This window comes from Globicephala melas, chromosome 14 (genome assembly GCF_963455315.2).
Source record: "Globicephala melas chromosome 14, mGloMel1.2, whole genome shotgun sequence".
Classification (NCBI taxonomy): Eukaryota; Metazoa; Chordata; class Mammalia; order Artiodactyla; family Delphinidae; genus Globicephala; species Globicephala melas.
Window position 1 is genome coordinate 62,560,210 of NC_083327.1, and position 23,319 is coordinate 62,583,528.

The 23,319-nt window shown below is 39.1% G+C and overlaps 1 protein-coding gene across 1 annotated transcript; it reads right to left on the bottom strand.

Annotated features, from left to right (window-relative positions):
- Window positions 1-297: 297 nt before the first annotated feature.
- IFNGR1 (interferon gamma receptor 1) lies at window positions 298-20,492 on the bottom strand. Its single transcript, XM_030853358.3, has 7 exons — window positions 20,272-20,492; window positions 10,460-10,574; window positions 9,605-9,768; window positions 8,240-8,412; window positions 6,117-6,306; window positions 3,511-3,638; window positions 298-1,415 (listed from the first exon to the last, which is right to left on the bottom strand). Exons 1-7 carry the CDS (start codon window positions 20,354-20,356, stop codon window positions 861-863), a joined length of 1,410 nt encoding a protein of 469 aa, XP_030709218.1. The 5' UTR covers window positions 20,357-20,492; the 3' UTR covers window positions 298-860.
- Between the last annotated feature and the right edge of the window lie 2,827 nt (window positions 20,493-23,319).

Genomic DNA, 23,319 nt, shown 5'->3' on the forward strand with positions numbered 1-23,319 from the left:
CTGTGGTTTTGACCACCATCTTTATGCTAGAGACTCCCCACGCTACACCCTCTACAGCTAAATCTCTGCTTCTCCCCCCAAACAGCTTGGGACACACAGCTTGTGTGTTCTGCACACTGATTGCTAAATATTAAGATACAGATATAAAAGGACCATTTTTAAAGACTAGGCTATTTTTAGGACTATTTTAAAGATCAGAGATGAATAATTAGAAAATGATTCTGTAACATTAATGGATGGAAACAAGCAAATGAATAAAAAATATTCTAGTTAACCCTGAATAAATGAATACCAAAATGAACTTTGAAGTTACTTTATTATAAAAAAATCCTTAAATGCAATGTTCCATAAAAAATATATACATGTTTTTATTTACACACTCTATTAACACTACTGATTTCAATTCAATTTTAAGGACAATTTTGAAAAGCATTCATGTTTTTTCTGAAAGTATTAGGAAAGACTATATACATAAACTTCCAAAAACAAATACCATGCTGAGGCACAGAAAGGAAAAAATCCATTTTATCTCTTGAAGTGGTTACAAAAGACCCTGGGCATAACACCTACCATTATAGGAAGCAGGGTTATTAGAGACCGTTCACTGTTACTGTTCACAAATCTAGATGGAAAGGTTCACATGTGACAGTGGTTTTTGTTTTTTATTAAAGACTCTGCAGTTTTCTGACCAAAAGTGACAGTGTCAAACAGGCTCTTTACACTTTTATCTAAACCATGACACTCCACTTGATTAATACCAAGAAGACACAATTTCTGAAATCATGATCTTTTCATGAAATCAAAGCAGAAAAACTGTTCAGGAAAAGCAGATCCTTCCAAGTTGGTGACCTTGGTTGATCTTATGAAAACTCTCTGGAATCTGCTGTAGGCCTATAACCAATCAAGGACTCTTTACCACCTTCATCTACAAGCAGATCCACTAACACATGGGGTTTGTCATAACCAAAGGAGGTGGTGGTGTTTCTCAGCGTTATGGACTCTCGTCCTTCTGTCTTTATTTCAGTTTTATTACTTGGGGGAAATTCTGAGTCAGAGCAGTTTTCTGATACCACAAGGCCACCATCAGAACCATTTCTGGAGTGATACACATTTAAAGTGATGTTGCAGGTTTCAGACTGGTTACTGCTTGCATGCATAGAATTTTCTCCCTTTACTGGGGTCAGAGAGCTACCAGGGGCCAAGTCAGAAATATTTTCTTCAGTCATCACCACTTCTGTTTCACTAGAAAGGTCTTCTCCATGCTCTGCTTTTCCTGGACTGTCCTCAGTATGCACGCTTGAAATTGTCCCTGGAGAGAGCTGCTCACTTCCTGCGGCAATTGGTTGGTAGGTGATGGGCGATATATGTTTTGATTCAGATTTTGTCTCTGAAGAGGCACTTTTTACCACAGACAGCTAGGGGAAGAGAAATCAGTGATTAAAAATAATAAATTATTAAACTTAAGTGCTCATCCTCAAAAGAAAAATGGTCTAATGGTAATGGTTAACTAAATATACAACTGAATGGCATATTTAGGATAACAGTGTAATAGAATCTGATAGTTGCCTTTTCTTTCTTTTTAATGGAAATATATTAAGATCAAAAACAATATTTTAGAACTTTTAGAAAGTCACTATCTCACCAACCTATGTTGCTTTTTGTGTACTACCTTCGACACGTATGCATGTTACATTTGTAATAGGAGTACAGCTACTTATTTTATGTAGTATTTCATCATTTGTCTTCATAATTCTAATCTTCATGGGCTCAGTAATTTTACACTGATGGTTAAATAATTTCTCTAATACTAAGTATTAAGGTGTTCCAATTTTCACCATTTATAGAACATGCTGAAGTGAATATTTCTATACATCTTTATTATTTATGAAATTATCTTTTAAGAATTCTTAAGAGAGGAATTACTAAATCTAAGAGTGTGGCATGTTTAGGATGCTACTACTCTGTACACCCACTGTATGCTTACCCTCCCTCAGGGCTATAATTACTTTTTGCCAGCATATACCAGTTTTATTACAAGGTACTAATGGATATTCAGGTTTATTTTTCCTTCTCTAGCGGGTGTAAAATAGCACGCTGCAAGGTTGGTTCGTGCTTAACTACTAGTAGTAAGAACATTATAATTCATAGGTGAATTGTCTACTAACTGTTGATAGTTCTTAACCCCGCTACTTAAAGATAATGTTTCCATAACACATTTAAATATGCCCTTTGCATATCACAGATATTTTGCCTGTCATATTTGATTTAAATAGTTATCATTCTGATACTTTTAAATGTTCTTTTCATCAGACAAAGACTTTTTTTTTTTTTTTTTTTTTTTTTTTTTTGCGGTACGCGGGCTTCTCACTGTTGTGGCCTCTCCCATTGTGGAGCACAGGCTCCGGACGCGCAGGCTCAGCGGCCATGGCTCACGGGCCCAGCCGCTCCATGGCATGTGGGATCTTCCCGGCGGCATGTGGGATCTTCCCGGATCGGGGCACGAACCCGTATCCCCTGCATCGGCAGGCAGATTCTCAACCACTGCGCCACCAGGGAAGCCCCAGACAAAGACTTTTAAATGTTAGGCATTAAAATGTCACACTTCTCGTTTAGACTCACTGTTGGGTCATCTTTCCTTCTACCCTCTAACCACCATGAAGAGTTTCTGTATTTACAGATTTTCAAAAGCCACGCTTTCCTGACACTGGGCCTTAGCACACACTGTCCCTTAGTACCTGGGTAAACTCCTATCTGTCCCTCAAGACTGTTCAGGCATCACTGTCTCTGGAAAAGCCATGACTAACCCTACCCTGCAAAAGTACAAGAAAAGAAGTCCTCACTGGCATGTACATAAACGTCTGTCTTTGAACCTATCACACTGGACAACCACTGAATACTTATCATTTTTCCCACTGGACTTTAAGCTCCTTAGCACTGTCTCACTGTGCCTTTGCCCCATGCATAAAAAAGCATAGTGCATAGTAAAAAATATGTGGCTTTGGATGTGTGGAAGACTCATTTATGATAGGTGACATGCTGAACATCATTCTACTTTAAAAAACAAATTTTAAGAATTATCGAAAATTTCAAATTAACATTTTAGTGTACATTTGACCCTTGAGCAATACAAGGGTTAAGGGCACTGAGCGCCTCTGGAGTCAAAAAATCCACATATGACTTTTGACTCTCCAAAAACTTTACTAATAGCCTGCTGTTGGCCAGAAGCCTTACCAATAACATAAATGGTCAATTCACACATATTCTGCATCTTATATTTATATCTACATCTATTTTATACATTCATAACATACCTAACTTTTTCTTAATTTTTTCAGTATTTCTCAACTATGTGGTTTGTCTGAGAGTTTTTTCAAATTCTCACAAATCTCAAAAAATTTCCAGCATATTCATTGAAAAAAATTCAAGTATAAGTGGACCCACACAGTTCAAATCTGTGTTGTTCAAGGGCCAACTGTATACAATTAAAGAAAAAATATTTAAATATATTACCAAGGACTTGGGTAACATGATGTTTTCTCTCTTAAATGGATTCATCTTCTTAACAAGACAACATACAACTACCAGGGCAAGTACTAGAAAGAGTAGTAAAGCAGCAACAATTGGAATCCAAACAGGATCTAAGAAAAGGGAAAAACCACAAATTAGAATTACAATGGAACACTGCTATATCCATCAGATAGTTATAAAGTCTTAGTGCTATTCTTCAACAGATTTACATATCAGGTAATTAATATGGTCACAGTTTTAAAGAACACTGACACAGAAGTCAGGAGAGATGAGTAAAAAATTACATACCTGTCCTAGATATCAACATGATTCTTCCCAGCTTTGAGATCCTAAACTTTCTGCGACTACACTGTCATGATATGATGTGGCTAAAATAACTTTTTCATAACAATTTCCTTACAGCCCCAAATACAGAGTGTTTCTAGAGTTACGCTTTTCTCTCAGTTGAAGAGGCAAAAGAAAAAAATTTTAAATATATCTCTTTAGAAATAAATTCTGGCAATGTCTCCAACTCTTAAAATAATGTCGTCCCACCCTTCTGAATTCTTAAATTGTTATTTATTTAAAGATTACAAAAACTTATAAAAATACACAGGTGTGTACACACACACACACACACACACACACACAGGAAAGTTGAACAGGAATAAAGTCCCCCGAATGAAAACCAGATACAACGAATAATATAAAATTGGGAAGATCTGTTTCAGAGCACAAACATCTATAATCACGGTTGTATATTTTTCTCTAATGCTGCTTTTTATTTTCACAGCACAATCTTCAAGATTTTTTTTCCCATAGTCTTCTCTTCCAAATTAACAGTACTTGGGACTTCCCTGGCGGTCCAGTGGTTAAGACTCCGCACTTCCACTGCAGAGGCGTGAGGCACGGGTTCGATCCCTGGTCGGGGAACTAAGATCCTATATGCCGTGTGGTACAGCCAAAAAAAAAAAAAAAACAACAAACAAACAAATCCAAAACCAAACAAACAAACCAAACAAACAAATTAACAGTACTCTACATATTGTGGTGGTGTTTGCCCTCCTTCATAGCATTTTATTACCTTTAATTTCTATTCTAATAATGACTCTGGAAGTTACTCAAATAAATGCCTCTATCAATCACACCTGTTACAGGAGGTGAAAAAAATTATTACAATAGGAAAAGATAAAATAACTCCATAAGAAACACTGGCACGTTGCTTAGAAGCACTGAGCAGGCAGGTAGGGGATGCTGCTTATGAGCCACGATGGTGCCATCGTGTGGACACAGTATCAGCCCAGTTTGTAACTCAGGATTTTTTTTTTTAAATAAATCTAGGGCATTTATATTATTTCAAATTTTATGCATTGATGAGGATTTTCTTCCTCCAAATAGTATAACACAAACTGGTATTAAATGCACTGCATTATTTTAAGTCACCTATTTGAAACCCTCATATAATGGCCTAAAAGTTTTTAGTATTAATTTTAGGTGTTTGGTCTGATTCTTCAGCCTAGATTTCCATTCTTCAAAAAGAAATTTGTACTGTGTCATTTTTTGTACACTTTTTTAACCTAGAAGATATGTTCTAAAAACATCTGAACAATCAAAACAATTATATATACACCCAAAGACAATCACCAAAGCATGATTTATCAGCGAAAAATCTACAAGTAATCAAAAGTCCAAAAATTGAGGAACATTAAATAAATATGATCTTCATAATAAAATGTTCTAGAGATATTAAAAATAATATTAATAAAGTATGTAAAATAACATGGAAAAATATTTATAGCATATGCTTAGGGCAGTATACAAAGTTACATATACTACATAATATGATCAAGGCTACATAGCAAAAGAAAAAACAGGATGGAAAAAAACCACCAAACTGTGAGTAACTGAGTGTTTGTAACTTAGAACTACAGATAATTTTGTTTCCTTATAAATTATCTATAATGAACATTTAAATTTTGTACCATGAAAAAAAAGTCTAAATTTTTGTTAGGTACCTGCCAAATAAGAATGCCAGTTCTGAAGTTCTATCATATGCATCCCCCTCACACACACAGGAAATAATAAAATAAAAATAATGATTTTAAAATGTGTTATAAAATTGACGTACAATCCATCATTTAAACCAATCTACATTTATTTTTGGATGTTCATTTCCAATGCTTGTCCAGTTCACATATCACACAATTTTAGTCAATGAACATTGCGGCTTTTAGTTTTTAAACTTACTGTCCCCATAAAGAACATTTTAATGGATATATAACATCTTGTTATATTGGAGTAATAAACTAACTTATATTATTATGCATGATCCTGAAATGCAGACATTTATGCACATGGCTTTATGTTTTTGTTATATTTTTTCTTTCCTGGGTCAAAATGTCATCACATGGCTTTCTAAATTGGTTGCTTTGTATCTCTTAATGCCTGAAAAATGGCCTTATTTTTAATTTAGAACTTCTCTGAAGAACGGAACTACTGAGTATTTTTTAAAAGAGCAGAGGTTTATTGAAATTACAAATTGCCTCTTTTTACATTACCCTATTTTAGTGATCACTCACTACATTTAGGAAAAAATGGCAAGAACTTACCTTCTGTGCTGTTATTATCAGAAACGGTAATACAAAGTTCTTCCGACTTCTCAGTTGTAACAGCCCACGTTTCTGAGACTCCTTCTGCTGAAACGCAGTACTCAGAATTCAGCGAGGACACAGGAATACTTAAGAAGCACTGAGTCTCATTACAATCATCTTCCTTCTTTATGTACATTTTATTTGTGGTCTGGAAAGAGGGGAAAAAAACAATGAAAATGCATGACTCCTTTTAATTTGAAAAGAAAATATCATTCAATATGATGAATGTTGGGAACATGTCTGAAAATAGTGTTGATATCAAACAATAAGTCAATTTTTTACTTCAACATGGCATGGTGCTATATATCCATTAAAATGTTCTTTATAGAGATAATAAATTTAAAAATTAAAATAGAGATTATGAATTTAAAACTCAAATAGCAGTAATGTTCACTCTTAGTTGTCAAACCAACAAATGTTCATTAGTCCTATTCCTCTAGTGCTAGAAACTTAGCTGGTGAGAGAGAAAAGCATCTATCTCATGGTAAGAATGACACAGGTATTATACAAAGGCTGTAGGATCTCTTGGCAGTGACACAGAAGGGATTGAAGCAATCTCTGGGAGTTGATCATTCATTCAACCAGCCACACTGCATGGATCACTGTGCTAGGGCCTGAGAACACAAAGGTAGGGCAGTGGTGTCTGACCTCAAATAACTTATGATAGAGTGTGGAAGAGAGATAAGAAAGAAATGTAAGAGAGTCACAAGTACTCCTAGGGGACCACTCTATGGAACAAGGAACAACCAGACCACAGAAGAGGAAACAGTCCACCTTGTCAGAAAAGATTTCGAAGGAGAGATGATATGCCAGCTGAATACTGAAGAACGGGCAGAAATTTTCCAAAGCAGAAAAGGTGGAGAAGGGCATTCTGTGAAAGAGCAGTGTACCTTCAGGCAACTAAGAACAGGAAGCAGTTCACCAAAGCACAAACGAAAATGAATTGGAAGGAACGGGAGACAGGTAGCTGGAAATGATGCAAGAGGCCAAATCATGAAGGCCTTGCAGGCCGTGCCATGGAAGAGGATCTAGATATTATTTTGTAGCCGATGGGGATTTGTTAAAGAGTTTTAAGCAGTGAAGTAATATGGTCAGATCTGCACTTTAGAAAGACAACTCAGCTAGCAACCAAAGTGATGTTTTAAAACCTAAATCAGATGTCATTTTTCTGCTTAAATCTTTCCAGAGGCACAATGTCTCACTGAGAATAAGAGTCCAATCCCTCCAAAGCCCTTAGAGAAGTGGCCCCCAGTGAACTCTCTGACCTCATCTGCCCCCACGCTCTAGCCAGCCTTGCTGCTCCCTTCACATGCCTGGTGCTATTGCCAGGCTCTGCCTGACACACTCTTCCCACATACATCCACAGAGTTCACCTCCTAACCTCCTCCAGCCCTGGCTCCAGTTAACACTTCCCAGTGAGGCCTGGCCGGCCTGCTGAAAACCACTACTGCCCAGCGCTCTTCTCTGCTGTGTTGTTCTCCACAGTACTTATCACTGGAGTTCTTTTGTCTGTACTGTTCACGGCTATCTCCTGGTGCCTAGAAGGCACCAGGCGTGTGCTTAACAAATATTGTTAAATAAAGGAATGGCAGTGCTGTGGAGAATGAATGGAACAGAAAAAGTCTAGTCAAAGTGTGGTCTGCACACCAGTGCTAGAATGTAATCATGTCACACAGTAGTACTGTTGGTGCTTTCTTTCAAAAACAAAGATTCCAATTAGAGCTTCATATTATTTCATATCACTACAAAACTACCAATGAGGAGGAAAAGATTAAAATTATCCTCATCTTACCAGTGGAGAAATGGAAAAACACAGGTTAATATCCTAGATTAGGACCATGCTATTAAAAGAGGCAAAGAAAAACTTAAAATGTTTTCACATGGCCAGTGTTAAAGATCAATGCCAGTACTGATTCCCTGCAGCAGCATTCATATATTCCTTTTTTCTTAGTAAAACTTACGATCCATGAGTCTTGCCTGAATATTCATGAACATTCCACTTTCATTACACCACATATGGAAACAACTTATGCCAGCAACAGAAAAATTTCCATTTTGAAAAAGATGAAATAGAAACATACCTCACTTCCATTTATTCTCACAAACACATTGTACGTGAATGTATAACAAGTATTTTCATCATCGTATATGGCTTCGGGTTCGTTTTCATTTACAGTAATTAGAGGGTGAAATATATCAACAATGATTTGGTCTTCCTTCTTTGTGATAACCAGTTTAGGTGGTCCAATTTTCCCTGAGGGGACAAAAAAGAAGTAGAATTTGTACCAGCCTTGGAACTTCACAGTGTATTACATGTCACTACCAAAACTCAATCAACCTACTCTTTTTGTTCTTGTTGTTCTAAAGCAGGACCACATTTAAATCATTCCACAGATACCTAGAAGATATTTTAACTGTCCTTAGTGAATCTTGGTAAAAAGCCTTGACATAGTAGAAGCTCTATGAAGTTAGTTTTCCTTCATCTTTGCTTCTGTAGATTAAAAAACATTAAACAGAAAACAGAAAATGTTCTCTAAAAATCGTTTCAGAAAAGGCGTTTTAGTTATCTTTGAATCCTCACTGAAACTCTTTGTATTTCCAATGCCTATGGATACCTGGAATGAGGCTCTATAAAAGTTTGCTAAATACATTCAATTTTTATTATGAAAATCAGAACTAGATATTCACTGATTCCACAAATATTTACTATATGTCTTTGACGTCTGGAACCTTGTAGGTGAACCATTTACCTATTCTTCACGTATTTATTGCACACCTACTGTGCGCCAGGCAGGTCTGTCTTTACTCACCAATGTATCCTCAGGAACTAGCATACTTTCTGGCACATAGTATGCCCTTGAAAAATCTGTGTGGGAAAAGTCTGACATACAGATGGTATAATTGTCAGGTGACAAAAGCATGGACTCTGGGGAATAAAACTACTTCAAGGGCAAGTAGAGGAGGGGCCTGTAGAAGAGAAAAAAGTAGGCATGATCCAAAAAAGAAGGAGCAGAACCAAGGTGGGGGCTGAAGCTGAACTAGGATGAAGGCGATTATGGAACTCTAAAATTTTTAATGTATTAAATTGGTATTAAAATTCCCAAAGGCCTTGAGGAGTTAAGGTAGAGGGGAAGACAGAGAGCAGCTCTCACAGTCCTAGTGAACGCGACTAAGGGAGGAGTGACAGAGGACAGAGAGAGGAAGGGGTGCAGAGTCCAGACCCACACTTGCATGGGATGGAAGTGTCACAGCTTAGAAGGGGCAAAGTGAGGGGAGCCTCTTAACCCTATTTTGTGGGGCTTGGGAGAAGAGAAGACAGGAACTCCCTAAATTCCTCCAAATGTTTCTGGGGCATTCTGATAATTTTTAGCAACTGCTTATAAAAGCAAATATATACAGAAGACATGCATAAGATTGAAATTTAGACATGTATACATTCCACTCACCTTCTTTGCATAAAATAAATTCTCTTGACTGTGCATAGACTGATTCCTCTTGTTCAAGCCTGGCTTTAACTCTAGCCCAGAGAGGACTTGATGGGTCATCAATTATGGAAAAGATATTACAAGAATGATGGGAGGTATTGCAGGCATCAATCCATTGCCCATCCCTAAAATGAAGAAAAAGAAACACAAAGGTAATTTTTATTGTTAATACATAAACTTGAACCATCTCTGTCTGTGCTTTGCTTTCCATTCATAGCATGGAGCTGGTAGAAAGAGTTGAGTAAGAATAGGGTGGAGAAGCTAGACAAAGTAGGAAACCTTTACTCTTTGGTTAGAAGGTCTATAGTAAATTCATTTACAATAAAGAGGCTCAATTCAAAATAAGACCTGTACAAACCACATTCCACATGTAATTTTTAAAAATCTGTTCTTTAAACAAATCGACTTCATTGAGTCATTACTTAATTACAGAATCCAACATATTACAATCACTCCTAACACTTGTCAAAAAAATTTTTTAAATTTTTCTTTCTATTCAACAGTACATACACTATAGGAAGTAAGAGGACTTCACTGTTTTTAATACAGAACTGTCACCTTTATTTGTCATGCCATAAAATGTCAGAAGTTAGGGATACTCCTCTACTTCAATTCTGACAGGAAGAAGAACTAAATGGCAGGAAGTATTCTGAAAAGAACTAATTTGCATCCTTAATTTGCATTACTTCTGGAAGTCTATAAGCCGTTCAGGAAGTTGTGCCACATGGGAAGGAACAATGATGGAAGGAAACAGTCATGAAACGTGCAAGGACCTAGGCAAAAACAGAATGAAAAAGATAAAAGAGTGACACTCACCTATAGGTCATCACCTGTACGGTAAACACAGGGCTCCGTGGCATAACTGGGTAATCCCAAAACAGAACAGTATTCAAGTTATAGGCCTCAATTGTAAGATTGGTTGGTGTTGGCACTGTAAGATGGATGGATGTCAGAAACTAACATTAACATTAGAGAACCTCAATATAAGAAGCCAAATTAGCCAAATATGTACTTGAAGAAAAGAATTCACCGGAACAGATAATAAATGTATTTAAATTAAGGTATTTCTAAAAATTAATTTTATTAAAAAATGTATAGAAGTGTTTGAATTCATTTTAAATTACTGAAACAACATTGTAATGCAAGGGGAACACAAATATAGTATGAGCAATAAATTCCTAGAATGTTTGAGGAGTTTTTATAAATAACTGCACTGCCTGTTGCAATAATAATCCTCAACTCATTTAATCACTAGAATTTTCTATATTTGATACCACAGACTGTATTCAATGTCTAGAGAAGAACTGGCTACAAGAGGGATGGTCAATTTCACTCTAAAATACTACCTGGGCTCTCAACCCTCCACCCAGGACTATTACACACTTTTACTACCTTTTCTCTAGCACAGGAATAGATGCCTAACGATTGCTTGACGGAGCCATCAAGCATTCCAGTTTCATCAACATTTTGCTCTCTGAGGTGTGCATGGCTTTTTTCAAAACATAACCTATATTTCTTCCTGCTTTTGCTCTTCTAAACCAATTAAGAAAACGTTTGTTGAGAAGACATGAAAGTGTCACACAAGAGAACAGGCAGAAGTCATTTTACCATCTTATAATCAAACACTACCATGACCATAATCTAGTTACTAAAAGCAGCTATTTTTTCCCCTGCTCAGTGTAAAAGGTTATTGTCCAGCACCCCTTAAAAAATTGAACACACACACATCTCCTCCCTTCCTCTCTCTCTCCCTCTTTCTTTCCCTCCTTTCCTTCCCTTCTTCACGAATGAACATGAAGGTATAGACAGAGTTCGCAATATGACCTGGAATTTAAGCTTATTCAATCCGATCTATCTGGAAAACGCCACTAAACATGATGTGCTTATACAAATAAAATAAATAAATGAATAGCAATGTGGTCAGGTACAGTGGCTTCCAAACATAACTTATCATCCTAAAAAATTCAAAGAGAGCCAAAAGTTTATACTTTTTTAAAGTATCCCAGATGATAATGATGATCACTTATGTTTACACTTAGTAGACTGCTCTAATAAGAAAAATATTCCCTGGGTTGGCTATTAAGAAATCTGGGTTCTTTCCTTGCTATACTACTAAAGAGTTACTTCAGAATTCCTCACCTGTCACGTGAGGTGTTAATTTCACACACATAGGCTATTTGCTTACTGTTGAAGAAAACACCTACTATGTTTTTCCCAAAGTAAAAATTCCAATATTTGAACCCGAACTGGTACATTGTCTTAATTTACAACTATTTAGCACCTGTATTATCGTTTCAAAGCAGAACATGGATCAAGAGTTATATGGACTAAAGGACAATTAGATTCTACTACCATTTTTTTCCTTTTTTCTGATTATTTTTTCCTTTCTATCAGTGGTTCTCCACAAGGGGTGATTTTGTCCCCCATGGACATCTGGCACTGTTGGAGACATTTCTGGTTCTCCTAACTGGGTGTTAGTGGTGGGGTGCTACTGGCACCTAAAGGATAGAGACTAGGGATCCTGCTGATATCGGATAATGCACAGGATAGCTTTCCACATTCTGGCAGTCCAAAATGCCACGAGTGCCAAACACTGAGAAACGCTGCTTTATTATAATTTTAGGAATCTTTTTTATTTAGGAGGAAAAACTAATTTAAAAACAGAATGCAATAAGAAATCATCTCACACCAGTCAGAATGGCCATCACCAAAAAATCTACAAACAATAAATGCTGGAGAGGGTGTGGAGAAAGGGGAAGCTTCTTGCACTGTTGGTGGGAATGTAAATGGGTGCAGCCACTGTGGAGAACAGTAAGAAGATTCCTCAAAAAACTAAAAACAGAGCTACCATATGATCCAACAATTCCACTCCTTGGTATATATCTGAAGAAAATGAAAACACTAACTTGAAAAGATACATGCACCCCAATGTTCATAGCATCATTATTTACAATAGCCAAGATATGGAAGTAACTCATGTGCCCATCAGTGGATAAATGGATAAAGAAGATATGGTGTATATATACACAATGGAATACTACTCAGTCATAAAAAGAACGAATGAAATCTTGCCATTTGCAATAACATGGATGGACCTAGACGGTATTATACTTAGTGAAATGAGTCAGAGAAAGACAAATACTGTATGTTATCACTTATATGTGCAATCTAAAAACAAATGGCAGACTATAACAAAACAGAAACAGGCTCGTAGATATAGAGAACAAACCAGTGATTACCAGCGGGGGCGGGGGGAGGGGCAAGATAGGAGTAGGGGATTAAGAGGCATAAACTATGTCTAAAATAAGTAAGCTACAAGAATATACTGTACAACACAAGGAAGATAGCCAATATTCTATAATAACTTTAAATGGAGTATAATCTATAAAAATACTGAATCACTATGTTATACACTTGATGCTAATATATTGTAAATTATACTCCAATAAAATAAATAAATAAATAGATAAATAAAACAATTTTTTTGATAAACCAGTACATTTTATGTTTCCCGCTCAGCGAATAGCTTTGGTTACTGTTGAAATGTCTAACTTCCGTATGACTCACCAAAGCAGCAAAACAATTTTTGCCTAAAGGTTGAGATTATGAAGTTGGAAGGATGTCTCAGATTCAAGTACTCAGTAAGCACAACATGCCCTTTGATCTGCAGCCAGTGATCAGATATCTACCATTTTCCTACTTACTCTTTCTTTCTGGAATACTGTTGATGGCTGCTGGTACTTATCATCTTTGGTTCTCTAAGCAATTTCCTTGCAGGTGAGTCAGGAAGCACTGGTCTTGCCAGATTCAGCCCTGGTTTTGGTGGAGTTCCCATGGCCATACACAGCAGGGTAGACTAAGGTCTCCCTAACAGGGTTCCTTTTTCTATGGTGTGTTCACACCTCAACTTCAGAACAACCATCTCAAACAGCTTACATTCTATGGTTGAGGAGGAAATTAAGGCACCCCTCTCCAGGTTCAATTCAACATTGATATCAAATAATAATCACACATACAAATTTGCAACAAGATAAGAAAGAGAGGTACCTGATGTTAAGCAAACTCATAATGAATCAGAACTTCCCTCAGAAGCCATTTCTTAATTTTAGCATCTTTTGCTTCTCTCATGGCTGAGAATTTACAAACCATCAGGCCCTGGTTTCTTTTTGTTTAACAGTCCTTCCCTCGATTACTCTCTCTAATCTTATATTTTACAAGAAACAAGAAGAAACCACGTGGCACCTGCAATCTGCTTGGAAACCTCCTTCACTAGGCCACTGGGCTCACCAGGTACATTTCCTACTTTCCCTGCTACTGAAGGTGATGGTGTTGCTAAGCTTCCTGCCACTGTGTAACAAGGATCCTCTTTCTCATTTCCAGTGAAGTTCTTCACTTCCTTTTAAGCCTCCTTTAAAAAAATTATTCCCAATAGGAATGACATTTTAACTGTATGTACTCAATCTGAGATTAATTTCTGCATTTGAGGAAAAGGCATATAGAAATCAATCTGTATTCTAGAATATCAAATAAAGTGCATTTAAATTTAAGAGGTTACTGAATCATACATTATAAAATACAAACAGCAATAGACTTGTGCTACATTAGATTAGTTTTTCGTGTGAGTCAGGTGATATTTCCCATAATTTAAGTAAAAGCTTGACATGGTTAGACTAGGATAAGGACTTAAACCATAGCTTCCAAAGCAATCAAGACAGGTGGTAGGAGAAGAGGTTTCAACGGAACTAGCAAACAGAAATTACTACTAGATTATAGGAGAAACTTTTGAATATTGACACCAAAGGATGTAACCTGTGGTTTTAACGCTACCAGAAGAGAAACCATGCGGTTATTAGACATCTGCCTTTGTCATCTTTGCTAAAATCTCATGATAAATTGACATGAGTAACTCGTTTTCTTAAGTTTCAGAATTTTATAACTTAAAGTTTACATGGCTTCATATTCAGATAAATAATTGAGGCTTACAGCAAACTTCTATTCATAAAAAATTTACCCTATGTCAATAAAAATATATGTAGAAATAGAGTGTGGGGTTAAAGGAAAGATTCTACTAGAGGATTTCATTAAGTAGAATAATCTTGCAGATTTCCCTAGCTCTTAAAATGCCGACAGTTTTCTGTAACACGTGTTGTTTTTGGAAATGGTTCAGAGTTATTTGGAGCATTGTATCTGCATCCTATCCAGAGTGAACTTTAGCTCTTTTAAGATCTGCTTCCCAGAACTCCTCTAGGAACTAGCAGCTGAGGATTAAACAAAACCAAACAAAGGAGAGAAGAATCACTTTTCACAACATTCTAAGTACAATGCAGACAAAAAGGAGAGTTCTGGTTACAACTAACTGTTTCCTGGTGATAAATATGAAAAAAGATCAAGGCAGAGAACAGAAAAGACATATGAAGATCAGCAAGTGGTGAAGCAGTGCCGCTAGATGCGGCAGTGGAGATGTCACGGAAGCCCCCGAACCAGCAGCCAGAACAGCTCTGTAGTAATTACTGGGGAAGGCAGCAGAAGGGGAAGCAAACAGCTACAGACATCTCCAGGTTTCCTCTGCATGGACGGTGACAGAAGCATGGGCTGCCTCCTGTGCTCCATCCCATAATCACCAAAAGTATCTGTGCCTCTACTGGAAGAGGCACAGTCTCAGTAGTTCACCGATTTTTACATAATAGCATTCGAAGACTAAATAAAAGATGCATGCATCTAAGGCCAAACAGAGCTCTGTACTCTGTAGACACCATGTGACTATGTGCTCACCAACCTCTCTATGGGAAGGACAAACTGAGAAGCATGAAGAAGTAAGGATACACGGGCCAGTAATTAAATCGTTTTGGAGGATTCTAGGTCATCTGACACTACAACTCAAAAACAAACACTCTAAATTAAAGCACCCAGACCCTTTACTGAATGAACAACTCTCAGAGAAAAGAGCTAACAACTTCCTCGTGTTAAAGATGAGGGGCCATGGACGTTTTCACAAAGGTCTCTTCTTATACTGCAAAATGAGAAATGGCATGAGAAATCCAGGCAGAAAAAGTGAAAAACATCAAATCCGGACTTTGGCATCTTTTTCAGATATATTTAGGATTATGATCTATCTACTGAATGATTTTATAGTGCTGATAAAATAACTTTTTCTTAATGCTTTCCAACTTTTTCTCTTAGCAAGTAGCAGCGTCCTCTAGATTTAAGATGAATAAAGACATTTAAGAATTCTTGCACATGGTGTTTCAAGCATTCATAGAAGTTTTAAAACTGAAACATATCAATATTTGGGGGCTTTGAAATGAATCATATCCATCACTTTGTGAAACTAATGGAAAAACGGTCCTTTTTCTACTTCCTTCTGTTATTTCCTTGTACCTTCAGAAAAAGAGTACCAGAACTAAGGGTTCATGTGAGGACATCTAAAATATTTCAGGACCATTTCACCTTCCATATGATAGCTCCTTAGCCGGGTCAAGACCCCTAGTATCCCTGCAGTCTTCTCTTCCTCCTGTCTGTCTTCACGTTTTACCATTCACTCTCTCTTTCTTAAATGTGGGCCCAGAAGTAATGCACCTGATGTGAATGAAATACTTTTCCTCCTTTTTTTTTTTGAAGAGATGGGCATATCAAAGAGTGGCTTACGCTGAACCCGTAATTAACTAAAATCCCCCCAGATCTTTCACTCAAATCACCAAGTTAGGGCTTATCCAAAAAACTTCTCCCCAGCCACTTTCCTGATCTGAAATGCAGGGTTCTATTATTGTTCCTGTTTATTCAATTTCATCTAGTTGGGTTGCTTGGCATGCCAATAAATTCTAATTGAACCAGATCCACCCAGTCCCTGAGAGAAGTCATTTCTCAAGACTAATTCCCTTTTGGACTAATTCATTCTAAGTTGAGAAATAGTTTAGGAACTGAAAAAACTAAAGAGGCCTTTTCAGTCTATGAAGAACAGGAAATAGGTGGAAGGAGTCAGCTGCTGAGCTTACTTTAAATTTTTCATATTGATCTGGATGAGTTTTTTTTTTTTTTTGCGGTATGCGGGCCTCTCACTGTTGTGGCCTCTCCCGTTGTGGAGCACAGGCTCCGGACGCGCAGGCTCAGCAGCCATGGCTCACGGGCCGTGGGATCTTCCCAGACTGGGGCACAAACCCGTGTCCCCTGCATCGGCAGGCGGACTCTCAACCACTGCGCCACCAGGGAAGCCCTGGATGAGTTTTTTTAAAAGCTGACACAATTTCTCATTCATAACTAAATCAATTTAATATTTAAAAATATATTTGTGAAAATAATGATGCACATAATTGAACGATAGTCACCAACATATATTAAACATTTACTACATGACAAGCTACGAGCTCAACTTTGTTACGCATTATCTCAGTTAAGCACCAAAACCATCCTAGGAGGGAGGTAATATTTATCAAAAAGAGAAAAAAGGCTTAGAGAAGCTACTTAAAGACTTGACAGTGTGTAAAGTTTTGTTGTTTTTAATTAACAAAAGCTGCTTAAGCATCATTTCTATGATAGTTTAATAAAAGATGGGGAAAATAATCTCCATATATAAATAGGAACTGGAGATAACTGTTTCCTGATGACATCACAAGCATTTGCTTCAAGTAATTTTGCCTGATTTATCATACCATCACATCACATGACAGCACTGCAAAATCTGAACAATGTATTAAATTAAATTATTTATTTAGAATGGACATGATTGAAATGGATATCTATTGAATAGTATTGGGATAATCTGAAATACACTCCCTTAATAAGAAAATTACAAGTAAACTCATTCCTTCTTGTCAGGAACTCTCTTAATTCTGGTACGTCTTTCATTCTGATTCTTTGTCCAATTAAAATGGAAACATAAATTATCCATTTAGCTTATACAAAAATTGCGCTATTACTGTCAAATTGTATAAGACAGCTCTTTAAAGGGGTTATTTTTGTCTTCAATTCTTTAGGGTTTCTTTTATATAGAAGCAAAAGGTGGATCTTTCAAAAATCCATACAAACCATGAATCAGAATAAAATGAAAAAACTATTATTAATACCCTCTTCAATAAATATAATTGAAATGCACAGATTTAAGTATTTTGAATCTCTGAAAAACATACAGATTCCAAAGAAAATAATGAAAAATTTCAACACACCCAGAGCATTACCTAAAGTTAGAGAATGAAGAGTTGATAAGCAAGTGGAGAAGGCAAGTTAAGAGCCCCACTGCTGTGCTAAACCAGTATGCTCTTCAGATGATACCCAGAGTGGAAAAACAAACGGGAAGAAGGTGGCTGACACCTGTGTTTATAAAATGCTGAAGTACAGAAGCCACAGAAGATCTTCCTGTGGGGGGAAAGCAGGCAATCCTACTCCCAGGGCCGGCTTCAAGGACATACGAATTGTGTAGTCACGAGGGGCCCCATGCTCAGGAGGGCTCTGTACTCAGAAGGAAGGGCCGTGCACTTGGTTTAATGCTCTGCCCTAGCCAGGAACTTCGGTCACCCTCTTCCTCTCTTCCCACATCCAGTGAATCACCAAGTTATGCTGAGTCTGTCTTCTAATTTCTTCTTCTCCATTTAAACTGCCTCCTCCCAGACTTGAGCAGCAGTCTCCTAAGTGACCTCCCTCCTTTGAGTCTACCACCAAACTATTTTGTAAGATGAATGGTCTTTCTAAGTGGCCTATCTGATCCTGCATGAAACCATTTATCTCCTTAAAATAACCCCACGGCTGTCCACTGACTTGAGCAAGGGAGAGCGAGCCTATTATTTTGTTGGCTCAGCACCTGTACTTCCTTCAGGAACATTATTGCTCTTCTACTGGGAAGTCTCCTACTGCCACCACCTGTAACAATATCCTTCCCATGCAAGCTGGCGTCTGACCCAAGCTAGGCAAATCAGAGCCTTCTTCCAGGATCTTGTTATGGTGGAGGAAGCTGCAAGATGTCAAAACCCAAGAGTTGTCAACATCCATGATTTCTGCCAAATCGAGAAGACTGCCAACACTGAGTCAGCAGTAAGAAATGGAGGGTCTGGGCACTTTTGAGTTCCAGGTTCAACTTCCTGAGGCCCAGCTGGCATCTGTACCTTTCTGTTCAACTCTCACTTGGATTCTCTGAGCCAATAAATTCCTTTTTTTGTCTGTGAGAGCCAAAGCTGTGTTTCTGTCCTTTGCTGTTACACATGACAAGGCACTTCATTAACTGGTTCCTACCTCTCCACATATCCTTTCTCCCCTTATATCCTCACACACGTACTGTACAATAAAATGCTTAAATTATTCCACTAGTTCAACCTGCTGTTTCACAGCCCTTCCTCTGCACACACAAGTCTCTCTCCACCTCCAGTTCCAACTCTGGGGTCATCTTCTTTGTGAAGTCTTTCCTGATTCCCCTGCTCAGAGGCAGACACCCATATCTTGCTTTCCAGTAACCTATGTGTAAGTTCAATATCTTATCACAAAGGATTGCAACTGCCCTTGTGGATGACTAATGCCCTAGGTAATGGCAGAGTGCAGAGTCAAGAACTTGGACTCTGGAACCCAACTGCCAAGCCCCCCAGTGAATAGCAGCAACTTGGCTAGACCTCTCTGTGCCTCAGTTTCTCATCCATATTTGGAGATACAACAGCACCTACTTTATAGGACTTGTGGGAAATGGTGTGATAAGAACTTAAAATAGTGCCTGATAACTGTTAGCTATAAAATCACGATCCTTGAAGGCAGAAACTAAATAATTCCCATTTTTGTATTCCCAACACCTGGCACAATTTCTTTTTCAAGGAATGATATTTGTTTGCTTGAGTTCTAAACAGCAAGCCAAAGGAGAGCTGGATATGAATGGAGCACATCTAACAAGTTTCACTGAGGAAGTCATAACACAGAGGTGCAGACCCAGAGTTTGCCAAGGGTAAAGGAGGCTGGGTCTCCCTGACCCCTTCCAGGCAGCTGCTACCTGCCTGCACAGAGGAGACACTCAAGACTGTCCGGTTTTCTGAAAATCTAGGTTTATCCCTTTTGCAGAAAAACTACTGATTTCACTGGAGCTCTTAATTATCATTATACCTAGCTTTAGAAAAAACATGTTCTTATCATGTTTCCTGGGAAACATCAAAAAGCAGGCGGAGATAAACGAGGAACTAGGCTATGCGAGGAGACCTTACTGTCTGACAAATGGGCTCATGAGTGCACGCACTGGACCACCTCCAGACTTACACGTAAGAGGCGGTTACTGCCTTTTCACAATTCTCAGCTGGCGAAAGAACTTCTAAGGATTCGGGGCCTACCTTACGAATATGTAAGTCATGAGCTGTGGCCACAGTGTACAACTGCTGACCAGGGAACTCACTTATTTAAAAATTAAGAGAACGTGTTTTGTTGTTTTGGTAACCACGGAAGGGGCCGGAGAAAGCGAAGGGAAGGCTGCAAACCGCGGAAACCCTGCGTCGCCTTCCCGGTGGCCGCCCCCTTAGGACCCGAAGCCACCGGGCATCAAAGACAAATGCGAGAGTCGAGGACAAATGCGGACGCGGCTCCTCAGCGCGGGGGAGGGTTCCTGGCCGGTGGGGTTTCCTCTCTCCCCTCCCGTCCCCACCCGGTCGCGGCGCTGCCGCGAGCGACAATACCTGAGGACAGCTTCTGATCCGCGGCGCCCATCTCAGCCCAGCTTCCGGCCTGCACGGTAAGGACGAGGAGAAGGAAGAGAGCCATGCTGCTCCGGACCGACTCCGGTGCTGCCCAGAATTGCGGGAGGCCCCCGGCGCGGCCCTCGGGCCTAGGCTGGCGTCATTTCCTCCACCGCAGACCATCCCGCCAGCGGGAGGCGGAGCGTGGACGGGAAAGTGGGGCGCGGACAGCAAAGCCGCCACCAGGACTGGCAGGCCGGCCTGGACGGGAGGCGGGGCCAGAGTGGGGGAAGCGGGCCCGGGGCGCGAGGGCGGGGCCCGGGGCGCGGAGGCGGGGCCGGGGCGTGGAGTTAGGCCTGAGCGTGGTAGTTAGGACGTGCGGGGTGGCTGAGGTGCGCGGGGTGGCGGAGGTGCCCGGGGAAGCGCGGCCTGGGAGGGGAGGAGGACTACAACGCGAAGGCCGCCTCTGTGGTAGCTCGGCGTTAGGGGCACGACAGTCTGTGGTCGCGACCTTGGCTCGCAGGTTTGTGAGTAACTTGGGTCCAAAGGTCATGTTCTTTAAGCTTTGCATGACCTTCCGTGATGCATCTTCCTCTTTTTGCAGTGTTCTGGACTTGCAGAACTTTGCCCTAGGCCACAACCCAGCACAATGCTTACTTTATCTTATATAAGATTTCGGCATCAATGCGTCAGGGAACTTAGATTTTAGGGCAGAAATAGCCCTTACATGCCTTCTCTAATCCCTGCATTTGTAGCTGAGGAACCCGAAGCTTCGCGGGTGAAATGGTTTGTGCAAACTTGCATAGCCCAAATAGAATTGGCTCGGCCATGAACTACTTTATTCTTGGAGGAAAAATAACTTGCATTACCTTTTCAGCAATTAAATATCAAATAGCGATTTATTAAGCAGCCTCTCATCATGAGATCTTTCCTCTCTGACCACATCTCCTATTACTCTGCATCATCTCACCTATTCTACTCGAGGCGCATTGGCCTCTGCCCTTACTAGAACACTCCAGGCTTGTGCTCAGGTGTGCACATGGCTAACTACCGAACCTACTTCAAGTCTCTGCTTATTATGGCCTTCTGCAAAAATTTGAAATTGCAGCCCACCTTCCCGTCCTCTTTACACTGCCCTACTGTTTATTTCGTGGCACTTAACCTTCTCTCACACTCTATGATATGCATATTGATTTTATTTTTCTCCCCCTTCTAGAATGTAAGCTTTGTAGGGCTGAAATCTTTGGCACTCATTTAGTATTTGTTGGATGAAAGAAGGCATGATTACACTAGCATTAAGTAAAAATTTTAGAGAAAAACCTTATGAAGATGCTGTACAAAATAGAGGCTTTATTTATATTATTTATATGAAAAATATTCATTTATTTGTATGAATAAATATTAATTTTACTTATATGAATAAATCCCTTAGCTCAGTATTTCTGAAAATCAATGTGAACCACCTGGGTTCTTGTTAAAATGCAGTTTGGATTTCGTTGTTCTGATTCAGGTTGGGCCTTGAGGGTGCATTTGTAACAAAATTCACAAAGAGTGCCAATGCCACTGGCACTAAGGCCACACTTTGCATAGTAAGGCTTTAACTCAGCTAGACTAAGTTTTGGGAAATATTTCATTTCATGTATTTGTGATGTCCGCTCTCTTAGTCTGTTTGGGTTGCTATAACAAAATACCACAAACTCAGTAGCTTATAGACAACGGAATTGTATTTCTCACAGTCTGGAGACTAGAAGTCCGAGAACAGAGAGCCAGCATGGTCGGGTGAGGGCTACTCTTCTGGCTAGCAAGCTTCTAGTTATTTCCTGGCATGACAGAAGAAGGAAAGATCTCTCTTTTATAAAGCACTAATCCCATTCATGAGGGTTCCACTCTCATGATTCAAGCATCTCCCAAAGGCCACACCACCTAATATCATCACCTTTGGGAGTTAGAATTTCAACATATGAATTTTGGAGGCACACAAACATTCAGATCATAGCACTCACTATATAAAAGTCACCTTCTAATCATTGCAAGGATACAAGGATAAGTAAGAAATGATCGTTGCTGTTTGGGAGTTTATGGAGCATAACATTCAAATCAATTGAATATAACATTCAGTTTAGTTCAGTAAATATCTTCGTAGCAGACATCACAGGTTGGATTACCCACGAAGTAGACTCTTGGGGGAGATTGATGTGCAAGACATGCTCTTGTATGCTCTTGGGATCGATTCCTGTCAAAGGGAGGTGGAAGGAACAGGATTGAGCAGAAGATGATCTATAATGCTATCCTAACAAAGGCCTCAGCTGACCCCTTGGAGCCAGGATGGCCTTCTAGAGGTATCTTTGAATTGGCACGAGTGGCTTTACCTTCAACTCCCAGCATTGATTAGTCATTGGATACAAACCACCCAGAGAGGGGACATGATTTGGGGTTGCCTGTTTCTTTAAGTAAGGCATTCTCCAACGAGTACTGGCAGCCTAGGGTGTCTGCCAGTAGCACTCCCAGCAGCAGGGCAAGGATGGAGCTAAATCTCCTAGTCCTGGGCAGAGCTTCACAATCAGCATCCGTTGGCAGCACTGTGCTAGTCGCTTGGAGACTAAAGATATTTATTAATTCACTAAATATTATTGAGTGCCACTGTGTGTATCCAACACTGCTCCACACTGAGGTGTAGACCTGAGCAAGACTGACATGGCCCCTGCCCTAATGGAGCTTACAGTCTACTGAGGGATTAAGCAGATGTTAATCAAGCTATTATAAGTACTGAACTTATAACTATTATCAGGGAGAGTCGTGGATTTACAGGAGCATAAACAGGAACTTAGTCTAAGTTTTAAGGCAATTCTTTCTTTAGGCGGTTACAATTACGTTAGGACCTGAAGGATAAAAGAGGATTAGCCTGAATAAAGCTGGGGGAAGGGAGAATCACAGAGAGGTAAGAGGAAGATGAGTAAAATAATTTAAAAATCCAATAAATAAATCTTATATAGTCACACAGAAGGCGAATGAACAGTGCCAGTTCCCTTGGTAAACATCTAATGCCTA

Coding starts and splice junctions, on each gene's coding strand:
- IFNGR1 (XM_030853358.3), bottom strand. CDS start 20,356: ATGGCTCTCTTCCTTCTCCTCGTCCTTACCGTGCAGGCCGGAAGCTGG. Junction 8,413..9,604: donor ATTTATTTTATGCAAAGAAG/GTGAGTGGAATG, acceptor TTGTCCCCTCAG/GGAAAATTGGACCACCTAAA. Junction 1,416..3,510: donor TCATGTTACCCAAGTCCTTG/GTAATATATTTA, acceptor CTCTTCCCCTAG/CTGTCTGTGGTAAAAAGTGC.